Source organism: Biomphalaria glabrata, chromosome 9, assembly GCF_947242115.1.
Source record: "Biomphalaria glabrata chromosome 9, xgBioGlab47.1, whole genome shotgun sequence".
Taxonomy (NCBI): Eukaryota; Metazoa; Mollusca; class Gastropoda; family Planorbidae; genus Biomphalaria; species Biomphalaria glabrata.
Window position 1 is genome coordinate 33,945,831 of NC_074719.1, and position 19,037 is coordinate 33,964,867.

At 34.1% G+C, this 19,037-nt stretch overlaps 1 protein-coding gene across 3 annotated transcripts in view; it reads left to right on the top strand.

Moving 5' to 3' along the window:
- The window catches only part of LOC129928240 (uncharacterized), a 28,171-nt gene extending 13,770 nt beyond the window's left edge, over window positions 1–14,401 (top strand). For all 3 annotated transcript variants that reach the window (XM_056041653.1, XM_056041652.1, XM_056041654.1), the window contains exons 6-10: window positions 1,290–1,386; window positions 2,551–2,613; window positions 6,669–6,737; window positions 12,408–12,473; window positions 12,594–14,401. In XM_056041653.1, coding sequence (XP_055897628.1) covers window positions 1,290–1,386; window positions 2,551–2,613; window positions 6,669–6,737; window positions 12,408–12,473; window positions 12,594–13,489 — 1,191 coding nt within the window. In that variant the 3' untranslated portion in view covers window positions 13,490–14,401. The remainder of the gene's footprint in view (window positions 1–1,289; window positions 1,387–2,550; window positions 2,614–6,668; window positions 6,738–12,407; window positions 12,474–12,593) is intronic.
- Window positions 14,402–19,037: the final 4,636 nt, after the last annotated feature.

The window sequence follows — 19,037 nt, forward strand, 5'->3', positions numbered from 1 at the left end:
AGACAGTGGTCCAGAATTCCTTCCCACACATACACACACGCAATAGAACCAAGACTATATGGAGAGCTGCCAGATCTAGATCTGGAAACCATTGCGCAGTTCATCGCAGATATAGGACTAATTGTTTAAACTTTTCAACATAAAAATGAGAACGAACAGGAAGAAGAATCATCTGTGGTTGGGATCTTACATGAGCAAAGGTGTTCAATGCCCAGTTGGAGTATCCAAGTGAAGAATGTTTTCAAATCTTTAGTTTAGGTCGTCATAGAATAATACTTAATAGTTATATTAAACAGTTTGAAACACTAGTGAAAATGAATTGATTATTATTCAAATTATCCGATCAGATAAACTGGCTTTTAGCGTAGAAGTTATTTTAATGTATACAATTGTCATCTTTCTGCGAACCCATTCAGTCTTTTTGAGCATCCCTGGGGTCCGCCTACCGCAGTTTGATTACCACTGGCAGCTTAATGCCCAGGCACTTAGACTTTTTTTTTATTTGTGTATTGACGCTAGGGTTAACCATATATGCGATCAGGGACAGTACTGGTATGAGCATTACACGTGAACATTACCCGTGATATGGTCATTCGATCGATTCGATCGCTTTCAAGAAGTTATCTATCGCTAGATACGATCTATATGACGGAGTGATTCAGAGCGATACGAATAGTTCTGCAGCCAGGCCTACTATAACTGTTGGTCTCGACTGACAGCTCGTTGCTCTGTCACAGGTCTAACGACTACATTAACGATCGGTATCAGTCAAAGTCGAGAATATTCGTCAAAATTCATTTTAACACAGCGTTTCCATCCGGTATTGTTAGACCTTACTGAAATCAACCCTTTCGATTTAGTCCCAGAGTGAAGCAGTACGAGTCTAGAAAAAGGCCGAGAGACTAGTAAGGTAGTATTAAGCAGTGTATCTGAACCCGATTGTGCTGTAGTAGCTGTTTATTTAGTAGATTTTTGGAGCCCTCATTGTTAATTTCTTGAGTTGTTGTTCAATATTTAGATCTATTATTATAATGTGATACCCTCTATCTATCTATCTATCTATCTATCTATCTATCTATCTATCTATCTATCTATCTATCTATCTATCTATCTATCTATCTATCTATCTAACTATCTATCTAACTATCTATTTCTCTTTCTCTTCCCTCCTCTCTCTCTCTCTCTCTCTCTCTCTCTCTCTCTCTGTGTGTGTCAATGTCTCTCTCTATTTCAATCTCTTTCTCTATCTTTTATATACAGCGCTTTAAATTTCGTAAATATATTTCTAGATCAACGCTTTAAGTAAAAGGACAGAGGAAGTTGAACAAACTTATCAAGAAAACAATAAAACAACAGAAATCTTCTTACAAAAACAAGAATGTTTAGGTAAAATTTTACAGCAATAAACTGACACTTCTGTTTTCTACTATATCTATTATGTTTATCCATAAAAAATATAAATTCCTCATAGTGATTTGTATTAAATTCTAAATTCTTCAAATATTATTAAATAAAGAAACAACTTTTCTTTATCCATTTTGCCGCTGCTTGACATGTAAACAAAACACAAATTAATTTATAACATTTTAAACTAATTTGCTAGGTTTCATGATGGTTTCCTAGATTTTGTTTAAAACTATTTATGAAATGATAACTTAAAAAAAAACTATATATTTCAACCAATTTATCATTAAGATTTTCATAAACGATGTCGACGATGCATATTTTTTAGATACAAAAGTACTGAAAAGCAACAAATTTAACATGTAAATGTAAAATGTAAAAACGTGTTTATATTTTAAATAGACTCTTATGCTTAAATCTCAAAATCTTTGTTTTTAGTTAACTTATCATCAGTAATCTTTCAAATCAGAGCCGCTGCAGACTTTTATGTTTATTTTTTTTTTAATATCTACGAATTTTTTTCTAAATTATAAATCATTAAGTTTCCTTTCTTTTCCTTTTTTTTCTCAATGACTCTTGAATTACATGCATATTCTTAAAACTTCTGTTATCTTGTATACAATTCTGAGAAATAACACATATTTTATCATTTAAATACCACTTATACACTATTGCATATTTTAAAACTTAGAATTTTAAAAAATTCTAACATTAAAACTTATAATTGATAATTTCTTTATCCTTCTTCTTTAGTTTTAACTAAGGAATTAAAAATATAAAAATATTGCCAAGAAACAATTTTTTAATAATTCCTTTTTGTTGAGATGAACAAAACTAATGTGTATGTTGCTTTATTTTAAACAAAATAATCCTATAATGTATTTTTTTTATGTATTTCTTTTTTTTAAGGGATGTGCGGGAAGGGCTGAATAGTTACTTCATTTGTAATTTTATGCATTGTTGTGTACAGTAAAAAACTTTCCATGGTAAAGCAAATGAAAACACTTGAAATCTAGGATCTAAAAACAAGCATCAGAGTACTATTTAAAAAAAAAGAAAGAAAGGTATAGAACATAGATAGTGCTTGATGGGTTAGATACAATTATAATCATTCATTTTATTTTTTTAATTTTTTGTTTCACCTAGCCAAAGCTCTTGAACATATAAACATTCTTGAGAAAGAAGTTGTAGAGGTAAAAGAAAATCAGTGTAAGTTATTGACTCGTTTAGTTTGATTTATATATTATATAAATTCTGAAATATTTTTATATACAAAACTTTTAACTTTGTATTTATACTGTTGTTAAAACCCCTCTCCCGTCACTGATGGTGCGCACTAGTGCACCGTTCAACAAAAGAAGAAACGACAAATGGAGACTAGAAAAAAAGGACTGTTATAGATCCGACTGAAGCAATCTGCAAGTTATGGAAGTCTGAGCTGTCTGGGACTTATAACCATCCTTCGTGCTACCAGTGAACTGTATTGTGGACCTTGAGCGACACTGGAAAGTGTGTCGGTGGTGTAACCTCATTGTTTGATACACTGTGCTATTGTTGGGGAAGAGCACGAGAAAATAGAATTCCACGGGAAATAAGGGACTTCGCATTGATACTCACAGGGTACCATTTTTGTTGGTCACATGATATGAAACTGCAGGGTCAGTAAGAAGTTTTACGCCATGTTCTACTGAGAGACAGACGTGTCTCATGTTTGAGTTAAATGTATTGAGAATTGTGTAGATCTAAGTAATAATTTTCTATGGATGTAGACTGTATTCAATTTGGAATATGTATTGCTAGGATTGATGGCTGAGTGCCTACTTGTAAACTATTATTTTATTCAATAAATGTGAGCCTGCCAGAGTTGTGTTTTCTGATCATTCTACATGTGTTGTGATACTATTACATAGTAATCATAGAATAAATAAGCAACAACAAAACTGATGAGAATAATATTTAATGATGATGCAAAGAACATTCTAACATGGCCAGAAGAGGCCCTAATACTACTCTAGAACACCCATACTATTGAGTAGTTACAGGTGGTCTGTACTAAGATTTTGGTGGGACAGGACTGGTGGTACTAAAGACAAGACTCTTTGTGAATTGATACAAGTCCATGTCTCACTGTGTATTTGTCAATGAACGTTGAATATTAGAGACTGATTGAATGGTGTAATACTGGGTTCTTACTTCCTGAAGTACTCTAGACACGTGACGAGACAAACACTATACGACTGACTCAAGTCCGTTCAGCAGACAACATGAAGTTTATTTACAACATAATAATAATATACTGCACTCCTTGTTAGTGCTACAAGTCAAGAAATAATAATCCTATCCGCATAACAGCGGTATCAAAAGTATCAATCACGTCCGCATCTCAGCGGGTAACAATAAGAACAATTACTACTAGTGACACTGGAGCTTCAACTATAGATATCCATTGAAATACGAATAATACCTTAATATCCAATAAGCACATTATGAAATCAACTCTCAAATATTATTAATCAACAATGACTAGTCCATCGACTTTCATGCTATATACATAAATATCATGGGCGTAGCCAGGGGGGGGGTTCTTGGGGTTCAAACCCCCCCCGAAATGAAATCCCCCCCCCCCCCCACGGAATTAAGTGACTGATTTTTGCTTTCATTTTGTTTATTTTAGGTGAGATTTTAATACTAAATCATCACTTACCACAGCAAAGCCGAGGCAGTTTTGAGTTAAAAACCCTCTACCAGGGGGTTTTGAGTTTAAATCCCCCTACCAGGGGGCTTTGAGATTTTAAATCCCCTATCAGGGGGTTTTGAGATACAAATCCCTCTACCAGGGGCCTTTGAGTTTTCAATAAAAAAAAAAAAGTAAATTACACACTATAAAATCTATGAGCGTAGCCAAAGGGGTTTTGAGTTTAAATCCCCCTCCTCCAGATGATTTTTCTTTAAAGTTTAAAACCCCTCCAGATGGTTTTGAGTTTAAAATTCCCCTACAGAGCGTTTAGAGTTGAAAACCTCTCTCTTCGATATTATTTTAAAGCAAACTACAGTCACCAAATTCTATGATCGTAGCTAAATGGGGTTTTGAATTAAAAACAAAACAAAAAAAAACCCAGAGATTTTTTAGTTTAAAACCACTCAACAGATGATTTGACGAAAAAACTTTCCTTTTCCATATAAAATCTAAAGCGAAATACAGGCATGTAATTCCAAGAGCTTAGTCAAGAAAGGTTACAAATTTCTACCAGTGGCTTGGGCTCCATTAATTAAATGTGAATAGTCTTCTGCCGAAATTGAAAATCATTAAATGTGTCTCAACAAAGATGGCTAAGACAGATTTTAGGAGTCAGTCATAGAGATTGGGTCTAATCAAAGAAATCATATGCCGAACTGGGAGTCGAATCCTTAGTAAGGTTGTGACAGAGCGTCGCATGAGGTTTTGCGGGACATGTTTTCCGACAAAATGAATTACGCAAAATAAGAGTTGCGGAAACAGCTTGCCGGAAAATGCGCCGAACGGCACGAGGGTGTCTAAGTCAGTAAGAATAGCACATTAGGTAAGTCAGTAAGAATAGCACATTAGGTTTTTGAAATAAAACTTTTTAATAGCAAGATAATGCACTGAGAACTCCCCCAGACCCCCTTGCTAGCAAGGGCGGGGAGTCTACAATAAACAATAAGCGTCTTCCGAAAGGGTCAGAATGTAATAAAGATTAATTATGTACACACACACACACATATATATTTTTTTTTTTTCGCGGGGGGACCCCCCCCCCCCCAAAACCCTCCCCGAAAAAAAATCCTGGCTACGCCCATGATAAATATACACCAGTCCAGGAAGAAACGTCCAACCTTCCTGTACCGGGAGCAAGACCTTACTGACTTGACTTGACTTGACTGAACTCAAAGTCAACTCTATTCACTCTACTTCCTGTTTTCTACATCAGGAATTTCACGTGTCTTTTAAACTCTTAACATGACGTGAACTTAAGATCATGCAATGTCAACTAAGACTGTGACAGTATTATGTACCTGTAAATAAACACATCGTTCAGTGCTTATCTTAGATTTGTAACAATTGTCTGGACGTGGAATTTGGGTAGCTCAACGAAAGGAAAGATTGACAACGATGAGGAAGCCACACGAACTGAGCTACAAACAGTTGAAGGAGGAGCTCCGAGTCAGAGAGCTGAAGATTGTCTGGGCCAAAGAAAAGATGAAAGCAGGTCTTCGACAGGATCTAGTTGATGAAGGGGAGAAGCCGATACCTACCTGTGGAGGTGGATTCAGATTTTGGAGTTCGATAAATCAATAAATCGATAAACTAGTGGATACCGTGCAGGCCAGATCGAACCTTTGAGAGAGAGCGAATTCCACAGTATTTAATAACGAACCGTTACTCATTTAAATCTGTGGCTATACTGGTAGTTACACAGAAGGCGTTTGTGGTGTCAGTGCTGTCAGTGACAATGATGACACATTCTACCATCGGCGCTTTTTTTTTTTTTTTGTAACGGTACGCACATGTACGGCGTACCGGCACCTTTTATATTATAACGTGTATGAATTTATTAGTAGTCAAAGGTTAGGCAATACATCACTGAGTACCAGCACCTATTAAAAAAAAAAAAAGAACTGCCTTACATTATGACTTTCAAGACAAGAAATATGAAAACAATTACTTGCGACGATCTTAACAATAAGTACACAAATACACAGAAAGAGGCTTAAGAAGAAATAGAAGTCTGCTATGCGACTGAGCCTGTCGCTTCGGACCTTAAAGCCCTCGTCAATCTGTCAGTAACTACAAGGGGAACTCGAATTTTGTTCTCTGCATACAAGAACTGTACACGCGGCGCTTCACGAAGGGAATGCAGATGTCAAGAAACCCTACAACAGGGTCTGAAACCAGTGGAGACTTCGATACTTCTATTTTCACCAGCGAGAGTAACATAAACGACGGTGAACCAATTTCTGCTGGACCCGATGCAGCACTTGAGACTGGTAGAATTTAAGACAGTACTCCTTGTGAATTGATAACTGAAGTGCATGTCTATTATATTATGTTTTGAAATATAGACGTTACTTCAAAAACACTGTGTATTATATTCCTGTAAATAAATGCATAGTCTATTATTACCTCCTTTCGTTGAGTGCTTGCCCTAGATTTACTACACTATATATATACAAAGAATATTACAATTAAAAATTCTTCTTTTTCGACATCTCTTTTGAGTGAAAATATGTATTTCCTTTGATAGATAAACAATTCAAATCTGTACAAACTATTGAGAAAGAAATGAAGGTGAAAAGATTTAAAAAAATATCAGGTAAGTGTAATATTTAATTTTATAGAATAAATTCTTTATGTAGCTATTAATTAAGGTGATCCGACAAAATATTGCGGACAAAATAGAGCCGACAAGAACGTGGACAAAATAGCGGCGTTAAAATATCGCGAACGAAATAGCTCCGAACAGATATTTCTAATTTCAATAGTATCATTATTCTCTGTCGTTTTGCAGTTAACACTTCAAATATATTACAATATGAATAAGCTAAGTTAATAGAATAGGAATCACATCCAGTATGTTGTAAGAAAGGCCTCAGTGAAACTTTGCATTGTGCGGAAGCTGGCATCCACGAAATGGGGAGCCCGAGCAGACATGCTCCTATCCCTGTATTTAGGAGCAGTCCGATCACAGATAGACTACAGCCTACCTGTGCAAATTTATGGCTCTAGGACTGCTCTTGAACAACAAGCAATACGATTTGTCTGTGGAACCTTTAGGACAAGTCCAGTAAATGCGGCTGAAATAATGGCTAATATAGGTCCACTAAACCTTAGGAGGGAAAGGTCAGTACTGACCTGCTATGAGCGGTATAAAAGGCTGGATAAATACCTCCCAGCTAGAAACCTAGTGGATGGTTGGAGATGCAGAAGACGTATCCAGATGCAGTCTTTTATGCATCATGCCACTAGACTATCTGATGAAGCTGGCCTCTCCACCAACCGACAAAATATTTAACGCTTTCATCCCTTTCCCCTTGGTGTCGGCCAACGACCCCAGACATACGCTTGAAATTTGCAACTAAGCAAAGTCGTTCATCTAACGACCTTCAAATCCTAGCTCTGGAGACCATTAATACCTTCAAGCTCAGTGCTATTTTTGCATACACTTGATGGGTCGGCATCAATAGATTCTTGAAGAGCAGGCTATGGAGCCTACATCGACTTTCTTGGCTCTTACAAAGTCATAATCTTTGGACCATGTGGTAGTGTTTGCAGTTTTGATGCGGAGACCATGGCAGTCTGTGAAGCCTTAAAAGTCATTGACGCTCAACTCAACTAGCATATAGAACGAGGAATGTGCCTTTATCTTTATGTCTTTCTGAGTATTTTATTTAATTTTGTTTTGTATTCGAAGATTATGGTTCTGTGTTTTATGTATAATTGCTACTTTACTGTTAAGTCTTCTATCCTGAAGGCTTTCTAAATTTAGTGATTTTACTAAAGGTGTTACTCTAGTCAAATGTGAATATTCGTTTGTTATGACTATCACTGCTCTATTTTGTGTCTGTTATAGTTTCTTAATGTTTTCTTGAGTTGAGGGGTCCCAAACAGAGGATGCATATTCTATTATTGGCCTAACCAAGGTTAAATAATATTTTAGTTTATGGTCGTATTTGATTTATAGACATTTCTTCTAATCTACAACCGTTTATTGTTTTAAAAAATGGTAAACAGTAGTCTTCCCTAATAAAGAGCCTCAAGTGTTTGTTACTATTAATAGTGAATAGTTGTAAAAGTGGTGTATTTTTATGAAAAAAATCTGCTTGTATAAGTGATTTTAAAAATTAGACTTTTCGCTTTTAGAAAAGAAAAATGTAGCCGTTGCATCAGAACTTTCAATGGTCTAAATTATTATGATGTCTGATTTTCACCAGCTTTTCTAGTTTACGAGATCTAAACGGGACGGACGGACAGATGGACAGACATTTCACACAAAACTAATAGCGTTTTTTCCCCTTTCGGGGGCTGCTAAAAATCTAACTTATATCTAATATACATAATTAAATGTAAGGTAGATGTATATATGTTCTAAAAACAAAGGATTACCATTTGACCAATATTGATAAAACTTTGCATAATAGTTCCTTGGATGCCAGTGGTAACACAAATAAATTTTAATTTGTCCTACTAAAAGATAAAGACGCTGATATAAGTAGCTCAGCTCTATGAACACAATAGTCTTTAATGAATCTAGACCAAATAACCAATAATTTAATAGCTCTATTCATAATATCACGCGTAAGCGCAGCGCAGTGGTACAAATAAAATGAGCAAGAAGTGATAGAAGTAAACCAAAATTTTAATTGAATGTTTGTCATTAATAACTAATTCATTTCAATACGATTTACTTTTATAGGTTTTATTTTTAATTTTTTATTTTTTTAACGCTTATGTTGAGCTCTACAACTAGAATAAATATAGATCTAGTTCAGATTAAAAAGATGTATTTTTAAATGAAGCCACATAGGCCTATTGTTTTTTGTTTTTTTTTTGTTAAGTCTTTAGTCATTAACATTAGAGGCTTGAATCTATATTTGATTCAAGATCTATAAAGTTCAAAACAGATAACTCCATGTAAGAAGATTAGTTTGACATTTTTTAAATTTAGATATAGCGGATTCTCACATGGTTTTACCATCATCATTTTGTATTAATCGCAATTAATATTTCTAGCTTAAAAATGTAAAAAAAAAACATAGTAAGACTACACATATTGATAGTGATTGATACTTTATTTGTTATTGTAATGATAAACAGGTGGAAGGGGGTCATTTAATCTGGCTATTTTGCTAAACTCCTAAATTTCAAGAATAATGTTTATTGAAAGTTATTGAATATTTTGTTTTTATAATAAACTAGACATATGTTACCCGCGACCCGCGGGTCTTTATTTGCGCATTGCTGTCGATATAGTCACTGAGAGTGATTTGTAAACAATTAAACGAAATAATAATGTAATAAGTAAAGCGAATGTGTCAATGTAAAAATAGTGTGAATGAAGCTATCAAATCAAAATAGCTAATCTACTTAAATCCATTTTTTCAAATTAAAACATTTGCTTGTAGGCCTACATATATCTGATTAAAATTTGAGATGAATAGACTTAATTTTGTATGTTCATGTGTTTAAGTCACTGGCGGATCCAGGGGGGGAGGGCGGTAGGGGCGATCGCCCCCCCCCCCCACTCGGCCGACCCCCCCCCCCCCGAAAGGGGGGGGCGGACGAATTTTAGTATAGAATTCACACAATTTGTATACGAATTCATTACTTATGTTAATAATATATACTAATTATTTATATTTCAACCTATTTTTAGATTATTTCGCCCCCCACCCTCTAATATGTTGGCCGATTTGGTGGGGTCGGGAGGGGGCGATGGTATCAATACCGCCCCCCCCCCCATAAACTTTCGAGTGGGGGGGGCGGTCCAATTTCTTTGTAGCTTGCTAACAGAATCAATTACATATCTATGTGATTAAAACTTGTTATTGATATTTTAACCGATCTTTGTATTATGTCGTTCCCTGTTTGCCAATTTATCTCTACTGCCCTTCCCATCTAAACCTTGGCCGTTTCGGTGAGGTTGGGGGAGGGGGAAATTGCATGTACTGCCCTCCCCACTCTAGCCCTCTGAGGGGGTGGGGCGGTCCTATTTTTGTGGAGAATAATAGTTTGTGAACAAAATTAGTTGAATATCTATATAATATAAACTACATATTGATATGTGAACTCATTGTATATTATGTCGTACCACACTCTAATCTCAAATTTTATCATTAGTAAAATTTAAATGAAAAAGGGTTGTACCAGGTGGGAGGGGCGATTCATGCAATCGCCTTTCCCCCATCGGACAAACCAATACTTTTTCTTTTTATATTACAGTTAGGAAATTACAAAACAAAAACATCTGTCACTAATATAATTTATATATACTATAAATTAAATTCTTACATCGAGTCGCCACACCCCTATTCTTTAATGCCAAATGCAATCTTTAGCAGAAATTATTAAAGGAGCGAGGATTAATCGTTTTTACTCTACCGCCCCTCCCATTTCCAGACAGAGTTTATGTAATTTCACATGAATTTATCATAACTATTTTAAGAAAGACTTTGCATTCAAAAAATTCAAACGAAATTTTTCAGTATAAGAGTCACGATTGAGATGAGTTCTAAGCTCAATCTGATATTTTTCTAGTTAAATAAATTTGGGACTATAATTCACAATTTATACTTTAATTTTATTGAATATTATTTATCGAATAATTTTTTTTCGGAGGAGATCCTCAAAGCCAAAATCTAAATATGTGGGGTATCTTATCTTTTCAAGGAACAAATGGGTTTTTTTGCAATGTATTAAGGGCCTATAAATTCATATTAGAATATTATAAGTACAACATTATTCAAAGGGTCCTTTTTTAATAGTATGAATAATGAGTTTTAGGTCAGGAGAATACCTTTCTTCTGTGAAGTATACAAGGAAACTCTTTTGGCGGCGGGGCTTCGCCCCGAACTCATTGGTTGAATAATGAGCTGTAGATGTTAGGAGAATGCGTTATTGCAATGAAGAATGCAACAAAACGCTTTTGTCGTCGGGGCTTCGCCCCGAACTCCATTGATGAATAATGAGTTGTAGATGTCAGGAGAATGCGTTTCTACAGTGAAGAATGCAAGAAAACGCTTTTGGCGGCGGGGCTTCGCCCCGAACTCCACTGATGGATAATGAGCTGTAAATGTCAGGAGAATACTTTTCTGCAGTGAAAAAAGCAAGAAAACGCTTTTGTCGTCGGGGCTTCGCCCCGAATCCCACTTGAAAATCTTATAGCGATGCCCCAGTTGTTTTGTTTTTCACCAAAATTCTCATATATATATATATATTATATTATATATATATATATATATATATATATATATATATTTGTATATATATATATATATATATGCACGTTTATGCATAGGGTTAGGGTTTACTGGGCATTAGGGTTAGTGTTTGTAAAAAAATCGCCCCCCCCACTCAAAAGTTCTGGATCCGCCAGTGGTTTAAGTATAAAGTAGATCTTGAGGTAGGCATAGATTTAAATCTACACTAATCTTGAGTTAAAAATTGGCTTTTATAGAGTTCATTCTGTGTTGCGCATGCGTGACCTTTTTTCATGAATGAATATAGGCCTATCTCAACACGGCTACGCAGCTTTAGCGAACATCGAACGAATGTATTTAAAATGCTTTAGAAAAACAAATATGAATGTTAATTTGATTAAAATATGAAATGAATGGACAATAATTAGTATGTTTAAGTGTTAAAGCATAAAACTATCTTTGCGAAAAGAAGTTTTATCATCTTAGAGTTCAATAAGAGTTTTAGACCTAGGCCTAGGAATAGACTCAGTAGAGAGATGTGTTAATGTGTAACCATCTGGTAATGTCTAATAAAAGAATGTTCGCCAGGACATCTGTAGTCACAGATATCAGGAACTAATTTATGTAAAAAATGCTTTTGAAACACAAAATTGAAGGTTAATTTTATTATATAATGAAATTAATCGATCTTCTTTTGTATTTTCATGTGTCAAAGTAAAAACTATCTGCGAAAAGTGTATTTCTTAAAAATTATATCTAGGTCTAAATCCCTTCGATCTTTTCTTTTTGAGGGTCTTAAGTTTGTTTTAGGGCTACAATACATACACTACGATCTAAGTTAGTACCCAAGGAACATTCCTGCCTAGTTTTATCAAGATTGGTCAAGCGGTTTTGATGTTTATTCGTCACATTCATACATACGCCTTACTTTATACTTTATAGTATAGATTACAAGAGATTTACAAGTAATGTTTATACATGTAAAAAAATCATTACTAATTAACAAACGTATAACTAATTCGAAAATGGTTTATAATATTAGAGAAATTTTTTTATTTATATTTCAGAGTTTATTTGTAAAGAAACAGGCATTTTTGATGTTCCTTGCGTTGCGGCCTGTCATCATATCATAGGTAACAATTTTTTTGTGTAATTCATAGATTAATAACCTTGTTATATAATTTACTTATAAACAAAGTATAAAATATATTCAATATATATTAATATATAGTATATAATGGATTCGTCAACAGGTCATCATGAACAACAAATATCTGAAGGAGGAGAAGCTGATCTATATAATCAACTAGTTGACTGTTATAAGAATCCGAATCATTCAAATTTTATACCAGTGAATGAATTCAGGCTTGAACATCTCCCTCCAGGTCACCAAAATAAAGATTTGTATGAGTTCATTAAAGTTGCAGCTGACATGACAGTTAGAATAAGTGTCAGTTTGACAAGTCTCGGCAGACCAGAATTTTGGCCAAACACAAATATCCCATATTTTCTATACAATGTTAGAAGAAGTCAACATTTCAGAACAGGAAGTGGAATGGTGATTAAAGTTAGGAAAGAAGTCAAAGATACCTGTCCGTGTCGTAAGTGTAAACTTTCAGGGAATCCAAACAAAGTTTGGTGGGCGATAACAGTTCGGACAGCAGCCAGTGTTGTTTTCAATACCCAAGAGGCTAGTCATTCAACATGCAGTTTGTTCTACGACACAGAAGATAATCCAGGAGTTGTTTTGAAAGACACAGATCGTGTAATTAAAAACACGGTTAAAGACTGGTGCCTTTTAGATTATGTAACCTGTAATTACAAACTTGTAGACAAGCTTGAGAATATGGTGAAACAATATTACGTCCTATATAGAAAAATAAACGATAGATACAAACCAAAAAGAGACATCGATAAGTTAATGTTTCTTGTGTCGCATCCACATGGGTGTAGTAAACAAGTCAGCCTTGGGCAGTGGAAGAATAAAGTGAAATTAAATGGCGATTCTAATATGATGGCCTATTTCACACCGACTTGCCCTGGAAGTAGTGGCGCCTGTGTTCACTGTCTAGGGTATGGAGTGTATGTCCACTGTGGAAGTTTGACATCTGGACTCAATTATAGTAATGAGACTATATCATTGCCTTAGGGTCATAAATCCAAAAGTGAAATTTAATTTCGAATCCTTCATTTTTATTACGTTATTCTTTCAATAGTAGTAGATCATTAACATAATAAATTCTGGTCTTACTATTTTAAGAAAATATATCAGCGGGCATAACGGTTATCCTTTGTTACAAATTGTTTTAGCTTTTTTGGCATGCATATGAAAAATATCTCTAAACAGCTTTTACTTTTTTGCTTATTATATCTCACTCCTGTTTAAATTTTTAACATGCCATGTAGTCTACAATTGGACTATTAGACTATTACATAAGATCATAATGAAATTACTATTACACAATTACTTTGGATGGCTGGTTCTTAGAGACAGTAGAGTGCTGTAATCAACTTGGGAAGTATCATAAATAAATAAAACAACTGCGTCAAAGCAATGATAAAGCAATAGAGTCTATTCCAGGCGTTTCAAGAAATATCTTTTCAACAAAAAAATAAATCATATTTCTACTCAACCTTTTCTATATGATAATATGGAAATGAGATGTAGCTGAGAACAACTTATACTGTAATGAGAAAAACACTCATTTTTAATATTTCGTTATAAATCCTTCACATCTGCTGACCAGACCCTAATAGCATCAGACATCCTGTAATGAACCAGTCCTATTCAAGTATAAAGGCTTATATTGTAATGCTGATTGGAATTTTAAAATATTTTGCGTTCAAGTGATTTGCAGAATCTCATTTTTTTAAATTATGTTTTGCAAAGGATCTAATCTAGTCAACAATTTTTTTTAGCTAAAAGCAAAGTAATACATTTTTAGAATATAATGTTAGAGATCTTTTTCATGCCAGTGTACATATATAACTATTTTTCTCACATAGCTAATGTAAATGCTTTTCTTCTTGATAATAAACATTTCCCTATACTCTTCTGCAATCATTCCTTGTATGTCTATGTACGCATGCATGTATGTATGTATGTATGTTTGTATGTATGTATGTATGTATGTATGTATGTATGTATGTATATATTTATATTTCAAAAACGGTTATAACGATTTTGTTTAATATCTAAACGTATATGTATATGAATGAGAAAAAAATATCAACTCATTGGTCAAAAGAGGAAAACTTGAGGTTGACCGTTATATCGGTCTGCGTAAGCTGCCGCATCTTTTGGTTTAACTATAAAACTCGGTAAAACGCAGACATGAACCCCGACAGTCACACTAGGCAGGGCACGTGTCCCGTAAGGGGGACAAACATATGCCAAAGGCAATTTTTTTATAGTGAGCTGAAAGGTGGTCAGCGTAACAGAGAAGGTCCACTGAAACGCTTCTCTAAAATACTAACGCAATGTTTTTAAGCCTCTATAGAAAATAAATGTGCCATTTTACATTGTTACAAAGTACATGTTTCGTACTAAAGAATTAATGAATATACTAACTGCAATGTTAACGTTTGAACGTAACCAGTTGTGACTTTACACTGCAAATACTTTTTTCAAGACAATAATAGCCCAATAATTTTAGGCTATGTAAATGATATGACGTGAGATGCGGTTTTCTAGACTTTATCTTATGAAGTACAGAGGTTTCTTCAAAAAAAGAAGATAATTACGTTCTTCGCGTGTTCTGTATGGGGACTTTAGAGACTTTCTTTTCTAATCGCCATGGACAGTGACATTGAGAACTACAAGAAGACGAAAGCAACTTTCGAATTGGAAGTCTTGACCCGATCCAAAAAAAAAAAGGAAAATATATTTCCTCAACCAATTATTCAAACGAACGAGGCTCGGTCACCTGGTACTTATTATTATGAAATAACAAGTACAGTATCATGTAGAAACATTTATTGGGACGCTCTTTAATATCATTCAATAAATTACATAATCTACGCGTAGGAATTAAATAAATGTGTAGTATATTTGCTACACAGAAAGACCTACAATTATGTCTAATCTTACAGGGTAACATAATTCTGTATAAATATATAACACAATGAGTTTTAATTATGAAAAATCTGCATAATATTACATATTATTCTAACTACCAGTGCCTAAAAGCAAATAAACTAAACTATACACTTGAGCACCAATCTTATTAGCTTGCACTCTTTCTCTGTAATCCCCTTGTCTTTTATAAGCATAATTGAAAATTATCAACTTTTAAACTTAAGTATTCTCCCATAATGAAGATTTGGCACACAAAAATCTTAACATTAGCTTATCATTAAAATGTACTTATTAATATGCTAGAAAATATGGTATTGTTGTATCCTTTAAAACAGTGGTTCCCAAAATTTTGTCTAGTAGACTCCTTGCCATGATTTTTGGTTCTTGGTAGACCCCCTGGCCTGCTAAGCTTGTATTGCTTTTTTGCAAATTTATCAACTCCAATTTTAAAACTAATTTCTAACTTAAATTTCTAATTGTTGTGAGTCAAATAGTTAAAAAGTAATTTAAAGCTAAATTTTGAGTTAAAGAGATCTATCTTTGTATTGATAAAATTCAAATTTAAACAAATTAAAATAACAATTAATATTATTTGTATTACTGGAAGCCCTAAACACTCTGGTTTATCATTCATTGCAACAGATATTATGTTTCATATAGGAATTCCTTGTTCTGAGATGTTGTCCTTTAAACATTAAATATTATTTAATTAATTACTAGTCTTAACTATGTAAAAGTTTTCCTAAAGAGCAGTTTCACAGGTATTTGTCCTAGTATATGGAACAAGAAACCTTTATCTTGTATCAGGGTGGCATCATCTCAAATCATCCTCCAGCAAAATTTCATATTGTCATAGAAAGACACTTAGGCCACCGCTTCTTTGACAAAAAAGGAATGAATCCCAATTTTAAATAACCAACTCTGTACAATCTACATTTCTTTTTATTAAACATTAGTTACGTGTAGACAAAATTAAGGTGTTTAAATAAGTATTGAAATAAAATACAACAATTTTTCGTATGAATACCGAGATAAATTTTAAAGGATTAACTAAGGTACAAATCATATATTGTTGTATGAAAGCATCACATTAATGGGATGTGAAAAATTAAGTCACGATCTGCTTAAATAAAATCCTATATCGTAGACCCCCATGAACACCTCATAGACCCCCAATTTATTTTTTCACTTTTGTAGACCCCTTGGAAGTCTTCGTAGACCCCTGGGGGTCTATATAGACCACTTTGGGAATCCCTGCTTTAAAGGAAGCAAATCAACGCCAAGGAAACAATGACAAGTTTAATAAGATAGATCCCAAACCAAGACGAACATCCACGGACATCAATTATCACACTTCCTCTTCCACTCTTTCCATTCATTCAGTCTCTTTACAGTGCGCTGTTGCGCAGCCACAGAGTCACTACAGAACAGGATTATTACAGTATTTTTAAAAACATTATTTACAAATATCGATTTAAACATGAACAACTAATTAATTCTTTTCAAATATGATTTTCTAAGACAAATTATGGCCTAAGATTTAAGATTGTCTTTGTTTTGTTTTTTCTATATACATTTAATTTGTTAAGGGGAAAAGCCGTGCCATTTTTTTTTCGAAGAAATGCAAGGTTTTTGTTTTTTTTTATTGAAAAGTAAACAAACATAATGTTATGAACATAATGATAAACCATGTCTGCTTAGCATGGCTTGAATACACTGAATGACTACACAACACACATTTCGTGAACACATTCTTACGGACGAGTTACAAGCACATGTAAAACAAGATTACAAAGAGAGTTTGTGTTGCCACACAAACTCAGAGGCGTCCCCCGTGGAGACGGATCCCTGTTGGATCCGTATATTCGCTGGTAGACTGAGGATGGCATCGAGCAGGGTATGAAACCAAGACCGTAGAGATAATCAGTCCCGCGCGCTAACCGCACGACCAGGCATTGCTCTCAATCTAATGACAAACTGGTTACAAACTAATAGCCTACTATTGATAATATACCTACACAATACAGAATGACAACTACCGGATTTCTACAATATGTCAGTAGAACGATTTTAGATAATCTTTTGGTATTGAGCATTTTCATTTAAATGGAACTAGAATGAGGATGTAGATCTACCTAAATTAAACTACTAATTTATCACTCTCAATATCTATATCTACTAGATCTAGATCTAAAATATATATTTGGGGTAATGTAGATGTAATTTAGATAAGATTTATATACGAAAAAACACTATATAATCAATAATAGACTAATTGCAATATGAAATATTAAAGTAGTAGATTAGTTTTAGTATTTTATGACATTGCAATATTGACATATTGACAATCTAGACTTTAGAAATAAAAATCTACACTTTAAGCCTAGAAATTAAAATTATAGATCTTGATCTAGTCTAAATCATGGCTGTCTGGTAGTGCGGTTTGCGCGCTGGACTGTCGTTTGGATTTATCGATGGTCCCAGGTTCAAACCCTGCCAGCTGCCAACCCCCGTCGTCCTACGGGAGGTTTGAACTACAACTCTGAAGGAAGATCCGAAACATGTAAAACAACAAACATTCTAAACTAGACCAAGAAATTCTAGATCTAGATTCTATAATGATTTTAATTAGAACTTAAATCTAAATTTAGTTTTAAAAATCTAGCTCTAGTGTAAAAAAAAATAAAATCTAGATCTAGATTAAAAAATCTAGCTCTAGTGTAAAAAAAATCTAGATCTAGCTATTATGTCTTTTTAAAATGCGAGTCACATTACGAGGTTTAATAAACATTACTATACCTAGTACTTTTAGCATTTCATTTAAAGAATGTATTCCATATGACGTCAAAGGAAAAAAATCCACACGTCCTAGTTAGACTAAAAAATGTCATCTATACGAGCAGCTTGTCGAGTGTTCATAGACATTGGTGCACCGAGTGAGATCTTTTAGCATTTCATTTAAAGAATTAACTCCATATGACGTCAAAGGAAAAAGATTCCATTACGTCACACGTCCTAGTTAGACTAAAAAATGTCATCTATACGAGCAGCTTCTCGAGGGATCATAGACATTGGTGCAAAGAGTTTGTTCTTTTAGCATTTCATAATCTTTTGTCTAAAGCAAATGTTCTCAAATTAAGTTTCACTGAACTCCATGGTACCGCAAGACGACCTTAGTGGGTCCAGAGAATGATGAAACTTTTATACAATTAAAATAGCTTCTTCCCGATCGGATAATTTCACTACTGTTTAATATGTATTACAAACTATTGTATGATTTAAAGACATCCTTCTCTTGGATATTCCCGAATGCACATTGAACCCTTTTGCGCGTGAACAAACTCAGATCCTAATCACAGATGAATCCATTTTAGTACACGAGCTGCGTATTGAAGTATCCACATACGACTAACTTCATCCAGTGGCTAAACAAAGATAACATAAATTGTGTTTACAAATAACCGATTTGAATAGTTTATCCTGCAGTTGGTCATTGTATAGAAGTTATTGACTGCTTCCAGTCTTCTTATTTGGTACATTGTGGACTCATTGGCGAAAATGAACTTCATTACATACAAGAAAAAGCATTTTAAAATACATTTGTTTAAAAAGACAATAC